The sequence below is a fragment of the Emys orbicularis genome, chromosome 8 (assembly GCF_028017835.1).
Source record: "Emys orbicularis isolate rEmyOrb1 chromosome 8, rEmyOrb1.hap1, whole genome shotgun sequence".
Lineage (NCBI taxonomy): Eukaryota > Metazoa > Chordata > Testudines > Emydidae > Emys > Emys orbicularis.
This window is the reverse complement of record NC_088690.1, coordinates 102,620,867-102,637,698: the sequence shown is the minus strand read 5'-3', so window position 1 is coordinate 102,637,698 and position 16,832 is coordinate 102,620,867. Positions and strand designations below refer to the sequence as shown.

The following is a 16,832-nucleotide window of genomic DNA, read 5'->3' as shown; positions in this document are numbered from 1 at the left end:
GAACCTGAAAATATTTGCTATGAACACATATCTGATAAAGTACAAATAGAAAAAGAACTTTGGTTTGTCAGTTTTTCCTGCTTTCCGGAGACATGGGAGCAAATCACAAAAAGGAGTTGTGGATGAGAAGATTCTAAATTTAAAATTAGGGGGAAATTATTATGTCAATGACTTGTAACATGAATTTAAGCATAACAAAGGCCTAAAAGTGACTAATGATTTGGGGTGCGAAAACATTAAAGAGTTTGATTTTCAGCCAGTGCTGACTACCTGCCCTCTGAAAACCTGGCCTCTTTCAGGCAATTAAATTGGGCAAGAAAAAAAATAAACCATCCAATGTTACAAGTCATTTGTGAAAATTTACAGCCAAAATTATATGTTTTAGTAGAAAATGGGTATTTAATAAAAGTACATAGTGTATAAGGGTCTGAAGGGTAGCTAAGAAAATAAAAGTAACCCTGTGTTAAAGGAACCATCATTAAGTCTCTTTAGTCAGAAAAAATAGGTTGATATGTATACATACATATATGTCTATGTATATATAGGTTAATAAAATAAATGGAATCTGGAATTTCTAGCATTCTGAGCTCCTAAAAAACTTTAGCTAAACACCAAATATGACCAAAAAAAAAGGGCACGCGTAAACTCAAATCCAAAGTAAAGAAGAAGAAGAAACTACTTAAAGTTAGTGAACGTTGTATCACCTCAGAATATTTTCACTTGATTGGGGTTTGTGGAAGAGAATGCAAAGCTCTGCCTCAGTACAGGAACAGCTAAAAAAAAAAAAAAATACCAACCCTCAACAACCTCTCAACAAAAGCTTGTCAGATTTAAACCTGGCTCTCACTGAAAACCACACAAGTTTAATCCCTTCACAACTGAGACAAATCCAGGCTGCCCATTTCCTTTCAAATCACTGAATGATTTCAGTTTACTCCAAACCTCTGAATGTGAAAACCCAGGCCCACTGCCCTAAGTCAGCAGTTCAGGAGATATGAGAAACTGACTTTACCTGATAAATGTGCCTTGGGTTTATACACCTTTCCTTCAGTGTCTTTTATAGGGAGAGCTTTGTCTTGCCTTATCTCATGATGGCTTTGTCTTGTTTCACTATTTTATTCACTCTCCCCTAACACATGGGAATAGGCTTCAAGAAAGACTAGCAGAAACCCATCCCGGCTATAGAAGCTGCTGGGGATGTCCTGAAACATTATGTTTGAACCAGACGGTATCAGCTCCCCCCACTGTCAAAGGATCCTTTCGGGACTGTGCCTCTGCCCCTAAGGCTAATCACTTTGTTCCTCCTTTTTCCTTTTAATAGACTAATGAAGCTCAAACAAGTAGGCTTAGCCTAGTGATAGCTCACGTGTCTCAGTTGCAGATCTCTCTTGCCATTGGCCAGCCGTAATTATAGGCACACTCCGGGGAGAGAACAGACACTTGGAGCATAAATTATGTAAATGAAGGAGAGTGCAGCACGGGGCAGACCTGATGCCTTGATTCATTCATCCCGCAAGGCCTGGGGGGCGAGGGGGGGCTCTATTGTTTTACAGGGTATATAAGGAGTCTGAGGCCAGTCGTGTGCCAAACTCACGGCTCGCACGAGCTGACAGCAGCCGAGCTCACTTCAAAGACAAGAGCAGTCGCGTGTCCCCACCCCCCTTTTCTTGGGAGCCTCCAAGAGCTGAAGTTGGTCCTGACTTCGCTAACACTTGGAAACTTTCTCCCCCTCCCCTGGATTGCATCTCTGAGCCTTTGCACGTGAGTATGTGGGCCAAGCAGACAGACACGCCTCTCTCTAAATCCAGCTGTACCATGCAACACCGAGACACCCCAGAGAGCTGCTGTGTCTAGACAGAGCCAGATCGAACCCTTTAATTTCTCCCTCTAGTCCGTTGATTGATTCCCCCCCTCGATATAGTTATTTGGTTTTTTTTAACCTTCTCGTTTTGGGATCCATTGCTCGCCCCGATTGGGGTTGATCCCGCTGTGAACTGTCCATCCTGCCCTCCCCCCCGAGCGCCAGGCACTGATGGCCCGTGTTCTCTCCCCGCAGGATGCCCTCTGCCCCGGAGTCCCGCTGCTCCGCCGCGGAGAACAGCGGCGACGTGTCCTCCTGTCTGGACAGCAGCCTGCGAGCCCGCGCCGAGCCCTCCCCGGGGCCGAGCCCGGAGGAGGAGCCGGGGCGCAAGCGGCGCCGGGGCCGCTGCCGGGCGCGGAACGAGGCGGCCCTGCACACGCTGCGGAAGAGCCGGCGGGTGAAGGCGAACGACCGGGAGCGGAACCGCATGCACAACCTCAACGCGGCGCTGGACGAGCTGCGCGGCGTCCTGCCCACCTTCCCCGAGGACACCAAGCTGACCAAGATCGAGACGCTGCGCTTCGCCTACAACTACATCTGGGCCCTCTCCGAAACCCTGCGCCTGGCCGACCAACGCCTCCACAAAGCCCCCCCGCCGCCGCCGCGGGACCTGCTGCTGCGGCCCGGCTACCTGAGCCCCGCCGCCCCGCCCAGCCCCGGCAGCGATGCGGGCTCCTGGCTCTCCACCGCCTCCTCCCTGTCCGCCTGCACGTCCAACCCCAGCAGCCCGGCCACCTCCGAGGACTATGGCTACGGCCTCCCCGAGCCCCTCTTCGCCTGCCACGGCCTCCCCGGCGAGCTGCTGCGGAGCGGCCCGTGCTGCGCCCGGTACCCCCCGGCGGACGCCGCCGTGTGAGCCAGCCCACGTGCAGGCCTGCACCGCCCCCTGGGGTTTCACTTTCGGTTCAGCTGGGGTCGGGGGCGAGCAGCTCTCGGGGTTGTGGTGTGATGATGGGCGATGCGGGCAGAGAGCCAGGTCCCTCTGCAGCCAGCGGGCTATTGTCCGTGGGACTGGCAGGGCAGGGCGTGAGCTGCTCTTCCTTTCCAAGCCGCCCCCTGGCTCCAAAGGCAGCAGGAGCCAGCTCACATTGGGGTGGGGTTGGGGGGTGGGTTTTCTCCCCCCCCCCCCCTCTTCCTTTGCACTTTTCTGAACTCCACAGACCCTCCTTTGTTGCTTCCCTTCCCACTGACCGGCGCCCCCGCTTCAATATGATTTAGAAAGGAGAAGAAAAGGGACAGATTTGCTGCTGCAGACGAGGTGAAAAGTCAATTTTACAATTTGTAGAACTCTAATGAAGAAAAATGAGCATGAAAATTTGGTTTGAACGCCCTGACAATACAATGAAAAGGCTTAAGGAGCTGATCCTGCCGGGTGCACAGCGCCCCCTGCCGGGCGCTCAGCACACACAACTCGCTTTGACTCCAATAACATCGGAGAGGGCTCAGCCTCGCCCCCAAGGCGTGCTTAGCTTAGCATCTGGCAGGATCAGCCCCTAAAGAGGCAAGACAAGGCGCTAGATTCATGCATTATGGATCTTGACCTCCAGCACTGCCGGCTCGCTTTAAGAGTAGGACTAAACACGGAGTATTCAGCAACTGGGCCTGGTATTCGTTTAATTTATTCAAGATGTTTCATTCATATGAAAATTGTATTTTTGTACATAAAGAGCTTTATTCTATTATGTCTGTGTTATCGGTTTTCACAAAGACATTTGTACTTGGTGTAAATAAAAATTTTAACGTTTATACTTCATTTCTTCAGTGCATTGATTGGATTTTTCAGATCTTTTACTTCCACAAAAGCAGCTCTGGATGGGGGAGGGAGCGGGGAGTTGGAAAGAAATACTTTTAAAACGCCCAAGAAATTCTCGACCACAACAGTAACATCACAACTAAATGTTCAGCTATGCTCCATCCAGGAATCGTAGATCAGAGAATTTGGATACACCTCCCTGTATTGAACACAAATGTTGTCCCTTAAGGCTCAAGCTAAGCCAAATTAAAAATTGATTGCATTGGTTTAGCTTCTAGTAAGCCACTACCTGCAGAGGTGCAGGCACTGGAAGGAGAATTTCCTTTGGTGTAACAAAACATCAGCTGGCAACAGAGTTTCAAAGAAAAGGGATTAAAGGGATCAATAATATGTGACAGTTGGGCAGAAAGCAGAAAATGACAGGTGGATGCCCGAAGCAGTGGGTTTGAAGGCTCTGTTTTCAGCGGTATATCAGAAGAGCTTTAAGCTCTTAGGGGATTTGCACTTTTTTTGTCCAATGTGAATCCTCCAGGATCTGTAATATGGGAGACAGATACATATTCTTATTGCTATATATTCAGAAGGGGGGGGTGTTTGTTTCCCTTTGGCTTTCCAAAGAGAACAGAATTCTTATTTGTCCTCACAAAGAAAAAGCTGCATTCTTCTCAAATCAGTCATCCTGACTCCGCAGGATGCTTTTTGGCTGACACACGGTTTATTTCTAAATCAGATAATTAACTTTCTTAAATAGGTTTGGTCACGGGAATAATTTATTTGTCAAATTTTTAAACTGGAGTAATTTCAGGACATCTGACATACCATTAGCCCAGTGGTGTTCACTATAGAGGGTTACAGATCTAGAAATTTTAAAAAAATCCATCCCTCTATTGTACTTTTGGACCCTTCTCTAAAGATCTCAAAGCCCCTTGTAAACATTATAATGCATTAAACTTCACAATATCTTTGGGAAGCAAGGAAGTATTATTATCCCTGTTATATCGTAGGATAAATGAAGGCACAGAGAAATTAAAGACCAGATTTTCACAAGGGCTTCAGCACACACAGTTGAGGCCAAACTTTTGAAAGACCAGAGCCCATTGAATGAAAATCTGGCCATAGTATTACAATGGGAGCTTCTGGGTGCTAAGGGTTTTGGAAAGGCTGGCCATTACGGAGGCACCTAAATGAGAACTTAATTCTTTTGCAAATCTGACCTCAAGCGTGGGTGCTGAGCACGAGAAAATCAGGCCCCCGTTGACTTACCCAAGCGGGCATGCAGGGAGTTAGAGGAAGAGAGTGGAGTACAATACAGAGACATTCGTATAAAGTGCAAATATGTTATCCACTATATTTTGTTTTGATTCTGCTCTCTCCACCAGCTAGACCCTCCGTATAAAACCATGGTATGTAACTTCTATTCTAGAATTGCTCAGAATATTGGATCAAACACGATTTAGTGGATAATTCTGATTTTTTTTACTAGATTATGGATTTATTTGAGCAACATCAAAATAGTTCTTACAGGGCAAGGTTCATTTTCCTTTGTTTGTGCCGCAGACAGTGTTTGAGAAGACTCTGTGTTTGAAAGCAGAACAAATGAAAGAAAGTTTGGCCCTAGGACTTGAGCATAAAATGGATCAATTCCTATTTGGAAACCGGAGGAATAAATTTATGGGCTTGAAAATTATTTCCACTTTCACCCTCTATTTGCTTTAATAGCAAACATAGGGTGTGCGCGGCCGGATGTTCAGCTCTCATTATGCAGAAGGGCTCTTGGAAGGGAGTCAGCTCAGCCTTTTGCTTTGGAGCTTATTCCATTTCTATAGGCCAGGGTAAATCCTCTATTTGTGACTCCAGCAAGGGGTCTCTCCAATCCTGCTGTAGGTGCACGTGTCTGGGATAGAACACTGGCTTTTCTTCCTCTAAGCCCTCAGGAGACGCACCAGGAAACAAATTCCAAAAACACACTAGCATCCTGGTCCAAGTAGCACGCAGGGCGATTGCTTTTCAGTAGACAGCTGTATGCAGCACTGAATGAAACAGGGAGACCAGGTTGATTATTCCCATTGCATAGAAGGAAGTATTCAAATATAGCTATTCCTAAGTGTATCATAACAACAGGCTTGCAGCTCTGGTTAGATGTGATGATGCTAAACCCATAGCTTAAGGAAAGCTTTACTGGCATTGGATGTCACTTTTTCTGTAGTTAAGACTAAATCAACCAAAAGAGGTGGGCGAGATTCCTCTTCTGTGGAGAATGAAAGGCGAAACAATACATTCGGCTGATTCTGCAACAGCAGACGCAGAACTATTATGCTCTCAGCTAGAGACTGTTTGATACTGAGTGAGGTTGTTTCCCCTCCACAGTCTCTGCTCCACTGGGGTGTGGAGATAATTGGTTGTGCAAATCCACCCTTTGCTTCTCCTATATTTGAGTGTGTATGGTGGTGGGGTGGGGAGGATGGAAGAAGGGAGATTTCCAGATGAGGGAGGGTAACCTAAAACTCTTCTTGCTGACCTGCTTCTTTTCATCATGCTTTAAGTCTTCATGCTCCCCTCACCCCTTCAGTGGGGGAGAATAATAATAAAGATACTCCTTAGCACTTATACAAAGCTTGGCTTGAACATATTCCAAAAGTGAGATGATCTCATTGTTCCCATTTTACAGATGGGGAAGTTGAGATGACCTGCCCAAGGACAATCACCAATGAGGAATAGAATCCTCGTCTTCTATGTGCAACCCTGTACCTTATCCATAGCCCAGCATCCTCTTCCTGCTGGGCTCTGGGGAGAAGATGGGAATTCTGTAGTTGGAATCATTTCTTTTTTGAGTGGAATTATTTTGGGTGTTTTTAGTTCATCAGCAACCAGAGACCCATTGGCTTCCAGGGGTCACATGGTGTTGGTTCTGATACTCCAATGGGTTAAGCCTACCATATCCATGAAAGAGTGCTCTTATAAAGTCATTTTCACTCATTGGAGTAGATTCCCCATTGTACTAATGTCCTTTTTTGTTCGGAATGGCACCAGAATATGATCTCTCTGTGCCTCAGTTCCCCATCTGTAAAATGGGGATAATGCCACGCCTTCACCTCAGAGGGGTGTTGGGAAGATAAATTCATTAAAAGTCTGTGGAGCACTCAGATAGTATAGTGATGAGCACCATAAAAAAGCCCATGAAGAAATTAATAATTCCACCTTCAGAGCAGGGTTTGGATGGTGTGCAGTAAATAAGGCCTGGGGCCACGTATTGAACAACAAGGATAAACAAAATATTACATAGCTGCTCATTAAATGAGCACCACCCTTCATGTGCACTGAACAGGGCAAAGATTCTGTGGAAAAAATCGTATGTGATCAAATAATTAAAGACTCTATCATAATCCAAAAACAAGGGAGGGAAATTAAAGTAACACAAGCAACCTTAATTCTGGCATTTCCTAACTTCTGAGTGCTTGATTTTGCAACTTAAATAATATTCTTTTAATGTAGGTTTTGTGTATGTAAGTGTGTGTGTGTATATATACATACACACACACACACACACACACATATATATATATAAACACACATAAATGCAAGTGTGTGTATTCATGTACATACACCAATAGCAGCATAATGCTTATATAAAAGTATATGCGTGCTGTATATGCAAGTCCCTTAATGATGTCTTGCTGAATAAAAAGGTTGTGCAAAATTTAATTCTGGAGGCAGTAACAGGTTTTGGTCTATGAAGCAGCGAAGATTTTTTTGCACCTGCCCTTAAAAGCTGGGAGGTTTTGTATGGAGTAGCCTCCAGGGGCTGAAATTTAGTACAACTCATGGAGATGGAAGGTCATCTAAAGTCACTGGGTCCCAAGACACAGGACTTCAATCTCAAAGGAAAAAAAGATGAAACTTCAAAACACCTCTATTCTTTGTATTTTCTTAACTGTGAGCAGACATCGACGGACATAATGCAATATATAAAGGCAATATGGCCACCAGAGTTCAGTCTGTGATGTTAATGTTCCTAATAGGTAATGGAACCTGCATACTCCATGAGGATTCAATTAAGTTTATACATTAACATGAATCAGAGAATGGTTCTTTCTAGAGTTTTAATAGGTTTGGACATACCTGAGGAAATCTATAGATCTATCAAATTAAATGCCTATATCCAGAAACTGCCTTTAACAAGTTGCCTTTACAATAGCAGTCTTTGTATTGATTTTATGAAGTTAACAGTTTGGGGAATTGATAAAGAGTTGGATTACAACATCCCAAATTACAGCAGGTAATTGGGGATCAGAAAATTGTAAATAAAATAAAAACCTCTTCACACGCCTTGCAAGGGAGAGAAAATGCTTCATATTAATATTTAATAGTGGAGCTGGTAAAATATTATGTAAAAGTAATTTCTGAATGTTTTCATCAATAAGGGACTGATCTAGCTCTCGGTGAAGTCCACTGAAAGACCCCCATTGACTTCAGTTGGAGTTAGGTATGGCCTGAAGATCACGGAGTGTGGTTGGATTTTCATCACCTTACCATATTATTTGCTTTTTACATGTATCCAGACAACTCCTGGTTAACCACTTTGCTCATTGGAACAAAGGTAGTTTAGCTTTAGGGCTCAGTGCCCTGAGTTGCTTTGTCCCGTCAACTCTCGTTTTAGTCAACAGCACTTAAGTGAGGAAGCGAGGCAGGATGGTCCAGTGGATGGGGTGCTAGGTTGAGGTTTGGAGACCTGGGGTCAATTCCCTCCTCCAGCACAGACTTCCTGTGAAACTTCAGGCAAGTCACTTAGCTTCTCTGTGCCTCAAGGTCCCAGCTGTAAAATGAGGGTAGGAGCACAGCCCTACTTCAGAGGGGCGTTATTCAGATAAATAGTCCACTGTTGTTGGTGCTGAGATACAATGGTAATGAGGGCCATAAAGTACCCTCAAAGGAAGTGTCAGGCACCTCACAAAACTGGGTCTTTATATCTTAACCATAGCTAGAACCCTAACATTGCTTTCTAGCAGCATTATTGTCCAGGCCTCTGTACTAATATGAATCCCTATAGATTTTACTTCATCTTCATCTTTATATAGTTAAGAACAATAGAGAGGGATACATAGGTTCTATACATATATCTAGGAGTAAGGTAAAAGTGTTTCCATTTAGCTGTAGAAATTGGACTGGCACAAATAGATGCCTGAGAATCGTATCATAAGACCACCCACTCATACAGGGATCCGGCCAGGAAACGAATGAAAAAATCCAGCAGAAAACAAAATGCATGCTACCCTTTCATTCCTCAGGCCCCAGTCCCTGCTAGCTGATGTGTGCAGGTGGACACAGCCAAATGGAGCCCCGCTGACTTCAACGGGGCTCTGCACAGGCAGGAGAGTTTGTGCAGAACAGATTGCAGGATCAGGGCCTTAATGATCGCAGCTTTAATGGGAAAACTGACTCATCAAATGAAAAAAGTGAGAGAAACAGAAGACAGACAAGCAATTTAGAAATTTGGCTTCCTCTTCTGATACACTCAGATTCAGAACACTTTCCTGCTGCTAAGCAGAAGCATCTATATTGCTCAACTCTTAACTGGTTTTAATAATGACTTTCTGGATCTCAGATCTCTTCTGAAGCCCAGAACTAAAGGTGGTCATATTCAAAATGGAAAAGAAATGGGGAAAATTGTACTGACTAGACTCTGAAAATACATTGAATGTACAAAATTTAGAAAATATGAGGCAATGAAAGACTGATCTATTTTCCAGATGTGTTCTTAATGAGAAAATGCTACAAAAGGAGAAGTTAAGAATGTGGTGTATTTTATTTGTATATGAATATGAAATATTTTTTTTAAAATCCCCAACCCCTGTTTTTGGGCATTTTTCAACATGAAACCTTTGGATTATTTTGTTACCAAAAATACAAGTCTCAAGGGGGAAGATAATATGATTTTACAAATATTTTATTTGCTTAACATCTTCATTTTAAAGCTTTCTCGTCAGAAAGTCAAATGTAAAATAAGAATTTTGGCAAGCGGATTTAATTAGTCATCATTTATGGAAAATTATTGCATAGTTCACTTGAGATAATTCACATGCTACATTTCACCTTTATAAAAGAACATCTGTGCCATCTCTGAATCTAAAACTACATCTAGATTTTATATAACAAGTCCAATATTTTCTATAATTCCTATATTTCATGGTGCCAACTGGTATACTGCTCGCTAACCTGGTGCATCTTTATGGCTCGACTCTCAAACAATGCTTGGTTTTCAGCCATTAACAAGAACATCTTTATAAAGACTTTTTATTTAATGCTAATCTGCTGTAGATTTGATTTTTCTGTCGACATTATCTGTAAAATAAAGTCTGCCTTAGTACTTGTAAGCACATGAAATGTAATACTATAATTATAGATCTCAGGTGCTCTAATGATCCATTAAGACTGATTTGTATAGTAGGTAGAGATTATAAGGACAGAAGCAGGTGGGAACTAATTTTCAGCATCAAGAGCTTTCTCATTGGTGGCATATGCTATCCACAAGAAATCATCTATAGGGGAAAGCCACTAAGGATTGGAAAGTTTTACCAATTGTACAATGCAGTAAGGTAGTTTGGGGATGCAAAAATTTTAGATTGTTGTACTTTGCTGGACTTTTCCCTTTATTATCATTTCCCCAGGGCGTTATTGAAACGCTTGCTGATTTTCACTGATTTGATGAAGTCAAATAAATGTCTATCACCCTGATAATAGTGTCCATTATCAACTAATCCCTTTTCTACTTTCCTCCTCAACTAAATGGCATAAAAGTTCTTTTTAAACCATTGGAAATATAAAAGAAGTCAGCCTATCTTGCTTAAATCAGAGTAGATTCTTTTAAAATAAAAGTACACTCCATTTGTAACTCAGCTTTCTGGCTTATTCTAGTGTTCTAACCCAAACAAAGTTTTTACCCTGAAAAGGTAGAAGTGTCAAACACCAGGAGATCCACTAGGGACTTTGGTATTGCTCTTGATTTTACATGGAAGGTGCTTAGGCCCAGATTTTTAAAGCATTGCTAGGCCTAAGTGACTCAGACAAGTCCCTAAGTCTCATAGAAAGTCACAAAGCTTTACTCAAACAAGTAGTCCTTGCTCATGCAGTGTCCCATTTACTTTGATCATTGATTTCAATAGGAGTTTTTGCTTACATAAGCAGGGTAGGATAGAGCCCCTTGTAGTGCTAGGGTTTGGGTGGATGTATAGTTTTTTGATGTCCTGGTTGTATATTTCAGCAAATGATTATATTATTTTATGGCAACAGAGTTATAAGATTTCTAATGGGGAGATTTTGAGTTTGGTCCTTGAATCGTAGTGAATGAGGATATTTTCATTGGCATAATACCATGAGCCGTATCTAGCCTTAACTGAAGATAATAGAAATCTTTCCATCGACTTCTGTGGGTGCTGGATCAGACCCTGTTTCTTTGACTTTTATGAACGTGCATGTTTTATTTTAAGGCCAGGTAGGTTCCCCTTTCATCTTAACTGAACGCATCCAAGGATAACTCCTCGCATTCCTTAAAGTTGCCCATGTGCACTTGCAGAATACAGGCCTTTCAAATGAGTCGCCAGGATTCAATGTGAAGAAGAGAGACACTAAAAAAGAAGAGCAGGAAACCTGAAATAACTGGGGGAGGGAGGGAAGTGGGGAAAGGGGGGTTAACGCTTTCCATAACCTGTTTCGTGATCCAACATTTATGATGGCCATAACTTAGTATAAAACAGGAAAGTTGGAAAACAACGAGCCTGTGTGAGCTAGTGGAGAATATGGGGCTAAGAGGGAGGCCATGCCTCAATCATGAGCTCACATATTGTGATCTCTCTGGAGTGGGATTACATTCCAGTTACATGTTTGTACAGCACCTACCACAATGAGGCCCTAATTACTGATTGGGCCCGGAGCTGCTACCAGAGTACAAATAATAAGTAATAATAATGATGTAGTGTGTTACTAGGGAACTTTCTAATATTCCCCATCTGCTGCAGCTGAGAAGAAAAGCCGAGTAAACTGCAGAGTGTATTTCCTGGACTACCTCACAGGCCTCCTGCCCAGAACTCACTCGGTTAGTCAATTTCCATCCCTACCCCCTCCTAACTCAGATGACCCTTTATGGTTCAGGGGAAGGAATGGCCCATATCTGTATATGACTCCCGGTAAAAACCATGTTTGATTGCTTTGCTTTGTGCTTGCGGAATGTTATTAATTATTCATTTAAGCTTATAAGGCTGCTGCTGTCTGTGAATATTTCCCAAACACAGATTTGGCAGGCTGGTCAAGACTTCACTAGCTTTTTCTTGGATTATTACATTCTAAACATTCCAGGTGATTTTTACCTGAAGATTTCACAACATTGCCTTCTAAGAAAGCATTTAAAGCCACCTAATGGCAATCCCAGGCTATTATGGACTATAATGATTTGTTGCACAAATAACGGATTAAGTTCCATCTGTATGAGTTAATTGGACTAATTCATACAAACAAACAACTTATTTTACTTCTCTCAGTATGGCAGATGTCAGAAATCAGCTGTCATTATACAAACCTTTTTTGCCACTAACACCAACAGAAACGTCTTCAACGGCGACTTTTAATCTAAAGTTAGAGCAGCAATCATTTGATCAGGCATTTCATTCCTTCATCCGGCATGTTTTAAACTAGTCTTCCATTTGGAATCCAATATAAATTATTGTGTTCGTACACAGCCTTACTGGGCAGTTAGAGTGGGAGTTTCAACAGCATGCAGCATTGGTCTCACTCGGCTTCTATTGAAGTCAATGTCTTGCTTACATTTTAGATTGGCTATTCTTCAAGAAGTGTCTAATGTACAAGCTACTGAGTACCTAACAACCACAAAGATGCTTGAATTTTTCTGCATACAGTGTTGGATGGACCTGACTTCCCACTAAGGACATCTGTGGAATTCCATGGGATGAGGATGATTCTTTACTCTTACATAGCACCTTCAACTGAGGTCCTCAAAGCACTTTACAAATATCAGTTAATTAAACCTCACAAGTCAGAACAGCCTCCAAGGTGGGAAAGCATTAGTGTTGTGATACACTGTAAAAAAGAAGACATGCCTTACTACACCACAGGCCTAAGGGAAAGAGTGCAAAGGCTGCAGCTAAGTGGCATAACCATGAGTATTAGCTGTCTTTGGAATGCTGAATTGAGAAGTCATGGCTGTTCCAACCACCAAGGGCAGCCATGAACCAAATTGGCAGAAAATATATGATTCCCTATCAATCCAGCAATGATTTCAGGCCTGTTTGGCCATCAGCCTCCCAGTTCTGAACATTTGATCCCTAAAGCTCTTCTCCCAGAAAAAGAATTAGGGTTGCCACAGAGCCAACCCCACCACATTCGCCTGTGGTGAGTTTCACAGACGTCCTGTGAGTTGAATAAAAATAATGTGTTATGTAGTGACCAGGTGCTCTGTACTTTAGAGGCTTTATGGATAGACCCCCCAACCCACAGCAATGATGCAAGGAAAACAACTTGTACTGGAACACCCAGAAAAGGGAATTAATTATCTTGGATTCTGTATTTATTTATGAGTCTTCTGTTCTAACTTACTCCATACCTTAGTATAAAGACTAGGGGGAGACAGGTAGAGATGGAAGAGGTGGGGGCTTAGCACAGAGGGATTGATAGGCTGTTCCATGCACAGGGAGCAGCACAGAAAAAGGCACAAAACAGGAATAGAACTAAAGATGGAAATAAACAACAGAGCATCAAAGCTGGCATTGCTTGTAGAGCAAGGCAGATGAGAAGGAATGTAAGGGATAAGATCTTAGATACTGGCAAGGGTGGAGCTGCACAGGACACAGACATAAGGTTTAAATTCAACACAGTGGTCAAGGGGAAGCCAGCGGCAGAATTACAAGGGCAATGGTGACATATCCTCATAGATAAGTAAAGAGGATAATTTTAGCAGCAGCATTTTGAACAAGAAAGGGGACCGATACAGGTGTTAAGAAAGACAGAGGGGAAGAGGTTGCAGAAATCAAGCAGGGAGATGATCAGGGCACAGACAAGTGTTTTGGCCACCAGGAAAGAAAGGGTAAGATTTTTTCCATATTTCTGGGAAAATCTGGCCTCTACCTGGGTACGCAGGGAGGAAAGGAAAGAGTCAAAGGCAACGCAAAGGTGGCCATCCTCAGTGACAGGAAGGATTGTGGGTATTGTCAAAAACAATGAAAAGAGGTGGAAGGAGAGAGGAGTAAGGACTTCACTCCCTCTTATTCTTTGTCCATGGCACATGATTTAGTCTCCTGAGAGCTGTGATACATTAGTCTAATGCAGTGGTGGGCAACCTGTGGCCCCACGGGCCGCACACAGCCCATCAGGGTAATCCACTGGTGGGCCACCAGACTGTTTGTTTACATTTGCATGGCCGCCCGCTGCTCCCAGTGGCCGTGGTTTGCCGTTCCTGGCCAATGGGAGCTGCGGGAAGCAGCGCGGGTTGCCCACCACTGGTCTAATGTCAGTTGTTTGGTTGAGTGTGTGGGTGTTGGTGGCCTGTAATAAACAGGAGGTCCAATTAGACAATCTGGTGATCCCTTCTGACCTTCAGTTCTATGACTCTAAGGAGAAAAAAAATAAAAAGAGCTCAGTTTAGCCATGTTAAATGTGAATTACCAGCAACTAATTCAGAAAGGCATATTGGGGAGAGCGTCCGAAAGGTAGGACCAATAATAATAATAATGAAAATAATCAACAACATGTGAAAGATGAACTGATTTTACTGCAAAGCCTTTGGTCATTTAAATTTCCACATAAAAATATTTCCTTTTGATAAAGCAAAAATATTTTTCATTGGACTTTGGTATTGCCACTTTACATGATAATGAATGGAAAGCAGCCTCTGATCTTGACTCCATGCAATTTAGGTCTAAATATGAAACAGAAAAGACAAATCTCACTTTGGCCTCTGTCACTTTACGGTTTGCACCCTGGAATTCAAAGGAAACCATTTAAATTTACAAATTACTTTGCCTAGATACAATGGCACTGTGATGTGTTGAAGACTGGCATCTATAAGTGGCTGGCTATAAATTTTTCCCCAGATAGAAAAATAAACTATTTTTTCTTTCTTTCTTTCTTTGTCACATAGTATAACCTTGTACAAGCTATTTACATAGTTCATTGGCTTCAGATTTCAAACTTGTCTAAGTTCCTTGTATAAAATAATATTATGACAAATGATGTTTTTCCTACCTAGAGACCAGCTCTCCCCCTCCCCTGCCCCACATGCCCATCCTTTGCAGTTTTAAGAAGTAAAACTTCCCTGTCACAGCAGTAGTAATGGATATTCCCTTTAAATTACCCACCTCTTGGCCAGAAGAGCAAGTGATACAATGTCTTGTTTATCCAAATCACTGAAGCTCTTTAATAGGTTAAGAAAGCGGCTAATTAGTATTTAATCAATCTTTTCACGTGGTACAGTTTCCTTCCCTCCTATTTGTAATGAAAATAGATGTATGTTTCCAAGAAATATACTGTTGCCATGAAGCAACAATGACCTCTTGATAAGTCAAGTGGCAGCTAATTAGGTCTGAGTGGTCCTGGAAAAGAAGGATCCATGTTACCTGAATTGATGTTGATCATCACCTGCGGCACTCTCTCTGTCACATACTAAACGGGAAGCACTTGTTCAGATGCTTGGAGACTCAGAGGAGCGTATCAGATGCATCAGCCTGGCAAAAAGAATTGTCAATCAAGCACAGGCTGGAGCAGCTGCACACATTCAGATTGGGCTGGTGGAAGCCCTGTGTGTGTTTTCTGCTAAAGGGGCTTCGGAGAGGAATGAGATAAATATCATGGAAATTCTAGACACCCAGGCTCCAGAGATAAACAAATGTGATTTTTTTTAACAGTTAAGATAAACTAGTAGGCACTCTTGCACCTGCATGTAGCAGCAATACCTGAATCTCTTGGATTTATGATAAGATGAACTTTACAGAGTCAATTACACTATTTGGTAAAATGTATTGAAAAGAAAAGGTGGCAGCTCTTTTAGAATAAACACACGTGAAACGATAAAGTTTCTATTCATTATGTAACGTGTTTATTTGATCTTTTCTGCAAGACATCTTTATACATGTTTTGTTTCTGCAAAACATCTTTATAAAATAAAATCCCGCTCCTCTCCCGCCGTTCAAATAGTCCTGCTAGATGCGTCGACACAGAAAGCTCAGTTACATCATCATTACTTCACAGTTTAGACAAATCCCCCAAAGCAAGGAGGATCTGAGTTCGGTACATAGATGCTGCAGTACATGTTCCCCTTATAAACTGGGCCCAACAACATTTATGATGTTGCACACGTTATGTAACTGTTAATACTGTACTACCCACAGTAATGCACAAATAATGTACAGCCATTCACCTGCTTAACACATTTTTGATGGTTACACATTCTTCCAGTGGCATGTAACATGTTTCAGTGTTCTGGAACTCCCTGACAGAGGCCTATGTTGCCGTGGAACACCTAGGAACAACAGGACTGAGTCAAGTGCATTGTGACAGCACGGATTCTGGATTTCTTTCCCCAGCTTTGGGCCTGATCCAAAACCCATTGAAGTTAGTGGGAGAATTTCCAATTAACTTCAGTGGACTTTGGCCCATTATCTTTAATGGAGATTTGTTAGCACTACAACAACAACGAGTCCAGTGGCACCTTAAAGACTAACAGATTTATTTGGGCATAAGCTTTCATGGGTAAAAACCCCATTTCTTCAGTTGCATGGAGTGAAAGTTACAATGCAATGTTAGGCATAAAATCTTCTAACTCGATTAAATCCAGATGAGACAGAAACAGAAAAGATACCTGTAACTTTCACTCCATGCATCTGAAGAAGTGGGGTTTTTTACCCACGAAAGCTTATGCCCAAATAAATCTGTTAGTCTTTAAGGTGCCACCGGACTCCTTGTTGTTTTTGTGGATACAGACTAACACGGCTACCCCCTGATACTTGTTAGCACAATGTTTCTCTGTCGTGTGATCTTTCCACATTGTCTTCGGATATCTCTGGGCAGACCCGACAGTAACAACAAAGGTTATGAAATAATTTTGTATACACAGCAAACAATGTGCAGTGAAAGAAGAAACTGCGGGCCAACTCAGACCCCAGTTACATCAGCAGAAATCAATAGTAACTCCTTTGACTTCACTAACTTGCCCATGGT

The 16,832-nt window shown here is 42.5% G+C and overlaps 1 protein-coding gene across 1 annotated transcript; it reads left to right on the top strand.

The window, feature by feature from the left end:
• The first annotated feature begins 2,057 nt into the window (after positions 1-2,057).
• Positions 2,058-2,717, top strand: NEUROG1 (neurogenin 1). The gene has a single exon (XM_065410098.1). The coding sequence runs from the start codon at positions 2,058-2,060 to the stop codon at positions 2,715-2,717; it is 660 nt and encodes a 219-aa protein (XP_065266170.1).
• Positions 2,718-16,832: the final 14,115 nt, after the last annotated feature.